The sequence below is a fragment of the Scomber scombrus genome, chromosome 8 (assembly GCF_963691925.1).
Source record: "Scomber scombrus chromosome 8, fScoSco1.1, whole genome shotgun sequence".
NCBI lineage: Eukaryota > Metazoa > Chordata > Actinopteri > Scombriformes > Scombridae > Scomber > Scomber scombrus.
Window position 1 is genome coordinate 24614412 of NC_084977.1, and position 8877 is coordinate 24623288.

The following is an 8877-nucleotide window of genomic DNA, read 5'->3' on the forward strand; positions in this document are numbered from 1 at the left end:
CTGTGATTCTGGTGCAGTCTGTTTCAGTGACACTCAGCATGCTTTCTCTGATGAAGAAGGTCAAAGGTGACACATTAATGCCTGCCTGTGTAATGTGTATCATCAAATATCCAAATGGGGGATGTTTAATTACAACATGGTGTTGGTGCATCCATGATAATGTGAACTTTTTGTCACATTATCAAACAGAACACTGATACTATTATTATAACACAAGTACACAGTTACTAATGAAATAGAAATGGCCTTGTGAGACGTATTGGATATGTAAATAGCAGATAAAGAAAATGGTTTTATCGTGATATATTGTATGAAGAAAATAACTTGAAATAGATGTGATTCATACAACATTTGTTGTCTTTCGGAACACCTTTTTCCCCCAAAAAAACATATTTACAGGGATTTATTATTGTATATTATTTGATACCACCAATAGTTTGTTCATATGATTCACTTGTGTTGGTCAACAATTATAAATAGCTACACATGGAAGAAAGCAGGACCGTTCACTTCACTGTTCAGGCAGCTAATCACACACAGTGGCCCTCACTGCTTTAGCACATAAATCACTAATGCTGTGATGGTTTCTGAGGTTGGACACATAATCCAGCACTTTTACAAAGTTGTAATTGTAGTAGATCACATGAGTAAATGAATCGCATTGAGTGATTTGACTACATAAAAAACCACAGCAAGTGCAATCTGTGCTGTGAGCAAACAGCTGAATTTAACCTGTTTTTCACCTCAGTCAGGTGCACTGAAAATGTATTAAAGGATGCCGCCGCAGTCTCATTCTATCACAATGAATGAGTGAATCTGAGGAGAAGGTTAGAAAAATACTTTACCCCTGCAAACAAAACGAACAGTTGTTTTCAGGCATGTTTTTTATTTGATGGTAATTGTAAGATGACAGGAAATGGGGGGACAGAGGAGGGACGAGACACAAAAAGGTCTCCAGCCTGATTTGAACTGTATTGCTATTACATGGTCAACAGGACACCTCCTCACCATTCAATTCAATGGATTAGCTCTTCTACTTCTCATGTAAAGTGGTGCAAACAGAGTTGATGCTTTGTGTTTTATTTGATCTTTTTTTTCTATCAGATATTTAAAATCTCAAAATTGAAACTCAGATATTAAAGCTCCATCATCAGATTCAAAACAATGCTGTAGGCCCTCTTTAGACAACCTCAGCAGATTAAGGTAATCCATTAACTGTGATTTTTTTTGCCTTGGTAGTAGTCTGGTAGTGCAACATGAGAAAACTCAGCATGCTAATGTCCTTCATGTTCACATGTGCAAAAATGCCACAACTTTTTTGTTGTCAAAATGTTCTTCACGCAGCTCAACTTTAAGATCAAATTTAACTTGGACTAACTGTCATGTGGATTTAAGATAAACTAGTTTAAACCCAGCTCACTTTTTTTTTTTGTAAATGAAGTAAGTGTAAATTACAGTCATTGGTTTCTGTGGGCAGGTTTAAAGCTTTGCTGCAGGAACTCTGTGCATCTATATCTATATGACTATGTCAGTGGGGCTGCTGGGAAGTGTTTTAATGGCTCAAATGGCTGCTGCTGCTGCTGCTGCTGCTTTTTAGTCAAATTCTGGTACTAAGGTTGTATAATTGATTTCTATACTATTTCAATTGTATTCAAGATTTCATTATTTTAGGTTTGTATTACTTGTTGTATGTTTTTTGTCTGAAACGTTATGTTGCTGCCTTTCTTGCAATGTTAAGAAAGAGAATTTAAATTAAGTTTTCCTGCTAAAATAAGGATCAAATTACATTTTTAAAAAAGTAAAAAGTCTCACAGAGGTAAAGTAGACGTTTTATTCCTACAATTTTACAGACTGTTGCTTGAGACTAATATAGACAGGCTGGCGGAGCTGTGGGAACCACCATCCAGGCTTTTCTCCACCTGTGCACAAGCACGCGCAGCTGCGTAGCTCGTTATCGAGTTTTGCGTACATGAGCGCGCAAGTGTTTGCGCTTCAAATGAGTGAAATCCTACAATCAGCTAATTGTATCGTTGGTGACACGAAAAAACTAATCACTGTGTTCGTTTTCGATTCAGCAACATGTTTTTATGTTACATTAATTTAAAATAACTGCAGTGATATTAACATGCTCTTTTTTGTGTGGAAAATATGAGACTCAAATTATAACACAATTAAGGATTTTTTAAAAATGTCATTTCCAACATACACCTGGGCTTTATTGCCAGTTTTAGTTTAAGAATTCAGTGTTTTTGATCAGGTGGAATCTGCTGTGTTAAAATGTGGTATATACCGAAAGCTCCAATAATAATCTGATGAACAACAACAATTTCAGTGCTACTCCAATAAATAAATCAACATCTACCTCAAATATCTGACTGAAACTGCTCACTGTATTTGTGTGAAGCTGTGGAGTGTGGTGAAATCGACGGATGGTAAACTTTTTTCAATATTAATAATCCTTACTGAGCAAAAGACAAAATAAGCAATTGAAAAAAAATCAATGACTAGATCGGATGTTCACTTATTTCTTCTCCTTCTTTTAAATGCAGTCAGATTGCACAGATTCTACAGATTAAAATCATCCTCAAAGGCCAGAAAATAAAATGGATCTTGGTGTTTGAATGTTCATCTTCCACCTCATTTCATATTTGCGATTTCTTCCTTAATATTTAGTTATTTCTGATATTCCTAATGGACAGTCGGAGGTGTGAGTTAACGCCCCCTAGCGGTCTGAATCCCCTCCGAGGTGTTGTCAGCCTACAGCATCACCGGTGCAACATCACACACACACATGCAGACTCTGCAGCTGGCTGCAGGCGCTCTGCAGGTCAGACCTGCGTGTGTGCTCCACAGTGTTGTGTCTGAACCTGCATCTGTAAGCACGCATACTTTACACATATGATGAAAATAAATAAAACATGGAAATAACTGATCTGCTCAGAACGTGTAAGACTTTTGATGTTTCCTGTATAATTTCATCTTTTTTTATGTCACACAACCCCAATAGACACATATAAAAAGCTGCATTTAGTCACAGTTGTGCTTTTCCACATACACCTTGATCAAAATTGCATTACGCAATTGTGTACCCTGAAACTGACCCCTTATGGTCTCTTTCACACCCGATTTAAAAGGTCTCTGAGAATAAGATGTGAATTTTTAATACCTACTTAATATACAAATTGAGAGTCGAAATAGGAGAGGGAAAAATATAATGATGGGAAATATTGTCATGAACCCATTACACAGCCCACAATTTCTATGTTCCAATTTATTTTTAATTATCATGTTTTGATTAAATGAATAGTCAGAGACAGATAAGACAATGAAATGATTTGACGAGCTGGTTGGTTTGGAAATAAAATTAATTCAATAATAATTTAATAGTTATGATAATAATAAATGTAGTCGGTAGAAATGCCATGGTGACATTGGAGAAGCCTTTTGCATCATCAGCACCTTCTTCAGTGTCTGAGAGTGAAGTGAAGCAGAGAGTGAGGCTCCTTTCTTTTTCCCATGGGGATCACATAAATATAGCGCCTATAACCCCCCCCCCCCCCCCACACACACACACACACACACACACACACACTCAAACACACACTAGCCCGATCACCATTTGCTGTTTGTGTAAAAGTGATTAGCCAGACACAACTGCGAAACTGTTACCTTTATAGTAGGCGAGCCGCAGAAAATCCTGTAAAACGAGCCGAGCTGTGATGTAACGGTGAATTAAAAGGTGTCTAAACTGTGACCTCCAGCCAGAGGAAAAAAACAACCATAAATTTACTTTTAAAAAACAATTATACTGTTTTATTATTTTACCCCATATATAGGCTATGGCCACTGATATATTTTTCACCGTCGTGTTTTGATATCAATTAGATTTATATCAGTCTGAAAAAAGTGTGTAACTATTGAGCAAATAATCAATGTGTGTGTGTCTGTAATATATTTCAGGATCTTCCCTTTTACATAATAATCTTCTTACTTATAGAGCTTTACATTTCAAAACCATATAACGTTGCTTTTTAAAAAATGTAAATAGAAATTCCTTATTATTATCTTTTATAGCCTAACTTTGGCTTCAATCCTCATTAAATTAAAAAGGGTTATTCCAAAAATCTCAGTTAACTGTTCAGCTTTTGCCGTAAAAATATAATTCAATTTTCACTGTGTTGCTCGGCAAATGTAATTATAATGCTGGACATATAATTATAAATAAAGCATAAAAAGACACATTTAAAAATATTGACTTTTAACGTCGTGAAAATGTGATGATATTATTCATTGTTGAGTCTATAAAATGACTTACATGATAAGACAACTTTTCATTTATGCGATAACATTTCTAACGCCATTTTTATAATATCTGCACGTTAAAATTACATTTTCTTTTTATGCCTCCACTGCGTCACATATTATTTTCATTGAATCTGTTGTCAAACCATTTATGAATGTTAATGATGAGAATTTTGATTATTTTGATTCTTTCTTAGATTTATTTACAAATAAATTCAGTTTACAACACAATATAGCTACATAGAATTACATATATTTGATTTCTTTTATTATAAACAGACTATTTTTTCAGAGCTTTTTGTTTCTTGTATGAAAAGGAAGCCAAAATAATTGTGTCCACTTGTGTCTTGAACTTCCAATATACAAAAAGAAAAATGTAAAATAATTATCACAGATCTCAATCAGGAACAAAAACAACAAAAATAAAGAAGACAGGTAAAAGTCAAACAGGTAAAATCATTCTGTTTTTTTTTCTTTTCTTTTACAAATATTTACAAATATTACCTGTACAGAAATATCTCCTTTTTCTTTTTTTGCTCTGTTTCAACAGTCTTTACATGAGTCCAGTGCTGCCTATTGATTTGTGCTGTTCACACTTCCCCCAGTAATAATGTCTCTATATAAAAATAAGTTTGTGTGTTTGTTTTTGCTTTCTTTAAGTCACTGTGAAGGCCATTTGGACACTGCCGCCGCTGAGGGTAAAATGTGTCCAGAAATAAGATTTGAAGGTACACTGAGGATGGGAGCGATAGCGGCTGAAGTCCGGGTCAGAGAGAGGGACTGAGCGCTCAACAGGGCCGACTGAACAGTCACTGGAGGCCGCAGGAAAGCGGCTCCCGGTGAGGACGAGGAGGCGCTGGAGACCCCAATGATGTTCTCTATACTGAACGACGGTCTGTTAGACGGCTCTGATTTGATCATGGAAGCCGTGCTCAGATTGCTGAGCTGCAGCTGAAGGCTCGGGCTGAGCTGAGAGTTGAAGGCTTTCCTGCTAAGCTCCGCGGAGGGCAGGAGAGGGACCCCCGGGGGTAGCATGTGACCTACAGGGGGGATGTACGGGTACTGCAAAGCCGCCGGATGGGCATACGCCGGGTGGATCCCGTAGTGCCGTCCATAGGGGCCCCCAAGGCTGTACGCCCCGAAACTTTGCATCATGAGAGCAGTCTGGTCCCTGAGCATGTCCGGTTGGACCCGTTTGAACCTTTTCCTCCTCCTGAGGAAGCTGCCGTTGTCAAACATGTCCTCTGAAGCCGGGTCCAGGGTCCAGTAGTTGCCCTTGCCGGGGTTGCCAGGTTCCCGGGGGATTTTCACAAAGCAGTCATTGAGGGACAAGTTGTGGCGGATGGAGTTTTGCCACGCCGGGAACTTCTCCCGGTAATACGGGAAGCGGTTGCTGATGAACTCACAGATCCCGCTGAGAGTGAGCTTTTTCTGCGGGCTCTGGAGGATAGACATGGTGATGAGGGCGATGTATGAGTACGGCGGCTTTACCAGGCTACTTTTGGGCTTCTGGATGCCTCCCGCCGCTGCGCTCTGGTCGTGACCCTCTCCCTTTCCAGTGCCAGTCTCTCCCTCTCCGGAGCTCTCGCAGCACGGACTCCCTCCACCGGACCTCATCTCCTCCTTCTCCACCTCGATCTCGTCTTCCACCTCCTCGTCGCCTGCTTCTCCCCGGAGGTCGTGCAGGATGCCTCCCCCCGGGCTGTCGCAGTCGCTGTCCACCCTCTCCATGCACTCATCGTCTCCTTCGCCCACCACGTCGATATCCACGTCCTCTGCTGTGAGCACAGTTTGGCCGGACATGTCGCTGGCTCTTTCGCTGCCCCCAGACAGGGTCATCTCACGGCTTATACGCACACTTTTGTCTTTTGTATTTAAAAAAAAAGTCTACCGGAGCCAAAACAACCGAGCAGCCGGGCGGATGGTGATGAGTATAGGAGAGACCGGCTCGGTCAGTGCGCACACACACAGCGTTGTCTGCTGACTTCTGGTCGCTCCTGTCAAGAGCTCGGATGTCTCCCAAAATCTAAATGCGGCTTAAACGGCAGCAAGTCAGTGAAGCCAAAGAGAAACTTCACCTTCTACAAATATTTCTCCACTCGGTAAGTGAGCAGGCCTGTGTAAAGCGACGCGTCTTGCCTTGGAAGCTGTTTGGAGACCCTTCTCGGCGCGTATATTTCCTATAGGAGCGATATTTGGAGAGGCAAGTCGAGGTGACACATGCTTTAAAAGGCCGGCGCTTTTAAAAGGGACTGTCTGATAGATTACTTTTCCCAGTATAAGATATACTATCAGTGCAGGACACGTGGTTGGTGACGATCAGACGCCCCCCATCTCGTCCCTCCCTCCTCCCCCCTCTCCTCTTCGCTCCTCTCTGTTAAACCATGCAAACTGGAGTTGTTTCATGGATTTGTCAACAATGGGACATCAGCAATGCTGCTTTCCGCTGATTTCTGTGTTCGTCCGTCATAGACCATTTAACGGTGGCAGAAGGAGGAGGAGAAGGGGGAGGGGGGGGGGGGGAGAAAATTGGCCCGCATGATTGAAAGATCTGATGCGCATTAACATGGCTGCGTAAAAACAATTCAAGCTTTAACTTTGCTCGTACAAACTGTGTTGAAAACTGCAGAATGAAAACGACGACAGTTAAGTTTACTGAATCCTCCTTTAATTTCATTAAGTGTGTTTTTGATTCGTGTTTCACAGTTTCATTTAACTAACTGTCTGTGCATGCTGTGTTGTTGTATTACTTTGTAGAAAACGATTAAGGATTTTTTTAAATGTAATTTTGTTTATTTTGTGCTGCAATGCATGCCTTGATGTTTTCAGCTTTATAGCCCGCCATGTAAATCCAAGCTGCGAATGCAAAGCATGAATTCAAGTCTATTTATTCCCGCAGGATTAGCCGAAGGTGGAAGAATATTGAGCAGCAGCAACAGCAGCGGCGGCGGCGACAATGAATGGAGAGAATAAAGAATTCCCTTAAGAGTTTGGAAGAGGTGCTAACGACCCCGATCATTGCATGTTTTTACATTTGAAAAAAGTAGGAAATGCGGCAGCGGGTGAATGCAAAGAGACCATTTATTCACAAGCATGAAGGTGAGCGCTGCAGGCTGCTGTGAGGGGAGAGGATGCCGGATCCTATACAGAGGTGCTCCTGCGTGAGAACATTTGGGGGAAAAAGCAGCTAACGTTCAAAGCGACTAATATTATTATCTTATATAGGGAGGGGGGGGGGGGGGGGGGGGTGCAGTTAATTAACAAAATATTGAATTAAATCTATTATAATGTGCCACAAGCGAACAGATTTATTTGAAGTCCTTTTTAAGCTGGTTAATGGAAATATCCACAATCAACACCTGTTAGTTATTTGTGACAAAAGCTTTATTTGAATAAATTAAACATACAAATTAACATATTATGCAATTAAAGGTTATTTCTCAGCTACAAGCTCTTAATGTCTTATTTAAAACATGGTGTGAGGCGGAATATTTTCTAATTCATTTCAGATGGATTTTGTTTGAATTGCAGTTGTTATTATACTTATTGCAAAGAATTACAAATGTCATCACATGAATGAAATAATTCAAGTTAATTACTTAATTCGCGTGATAAAAACAGATCTTATTGGAAAAAACTAAAAGGAAAAAAAAGAAAGGAAAAACATTTCTTATAAATTCATTTTGAGGTTGTTGTTTTTGTGTCATACAGTTTGGGGAGTAAATGTGATCCTTTAATTGCCCCCTCAGCAGTGCAAAGAGGCGCTGCTTTCTGCGCCACCTCCGCTGCCAGGATGAAAGTGGGATTAATCAAACGCTATCATTAATAATGCTCGCATGGGTCAAAGGAGGGAAACACGGTTTCCGATTAGACTTGCCTCGTGTTAATCTCTTGGTGACCTGTGTGATCTGCAGGTCCGTCAATACGCGCTACTTAGCAGATGAAACCGGAGTCTGCGTCAACTTTTATCCCGCTGCCTCGCACACAGGCCGTGTGCTCACTTTAAGAAGAGACGTTTCTCTTCATTTAAGCCAGAAAGCAGAAAATCTGTTGAAGGTTATTTGTTTGGGATATTTTATTCAGATCGAAAACTTATCTCGCTAAAGACTTTATGGATCTTAAAGTTCCCTCTTGGTGCAGCAGATTTGGCGCGTCTCCACAGAAGTCGATTGAAGCATTTTGGATATTTAGAGACCAATTGTGTGTGTGTATTCTTCTGCTCCTTAAACAGAAATGTTAAAATGACCCAACCTCTTTTTTAAAAGTGCAAGAGATCATTTTCTTTTTTATATACCAATAAAACAAGAAAAGCTCAATGAACACGTTTTCTTAATTTAAGGATGTTTAAGGAACCAGAGGGTCACTGCTTTAACGAAACAGAAACACCTCCTCTCTCTCCTGTCTGTGTGTGTGTGTGTGTGTGTGTGTGTGTGTGTGTGTGTGTGTGTGTGTGTGTGTGTGTGTGTGTGTGTGTGTGTGTGTGTGTGTGTGTGTGTGTGTGTGTGTGTGTGTGTGTGTGTGAGACAGGTGCAGGCCAGACTCCTTTAAAAAAAAAAAAATCCCAGAGTTGCAGTG

The 8877-nt window shown here is 40.3% G+C and overlaps 1 protein-coding gene across 1 annotated transcript; it reads right to left on the reverse strand.

Annotated features, from left to right (window-relative positions):
* Positions 1-4817: 4817 nt before the first annotated feature.
* foxd3 (forkhead box D3) lies at positions 4818-6481 on the reverse strand. The gene has a single exon (XM_062424370.1). The coding sequence runs from the start codon at positions 6139-6141 to the stop codon at positions 4963-4965; it is 1179 nt and encodes a 392-aa protein (XP_062280354.1). The 5' UTR covers positions 6142-6481; the 3' UTR covers positions 4818-4962.
* Between the last annotated feature and the right edge of the window lie 2396 nt (positions 6482-8877).

Bases quoted from the DNA above. Each gene is read 5' to 3' on its own strand.
- foxd3 (XM_062424370.1), bottom strand. From the start codon at position 6,141: ATGACCCTGTCTGGGGGCAGCGAAAGAGCCAGCGACATGTCCGGCCAA.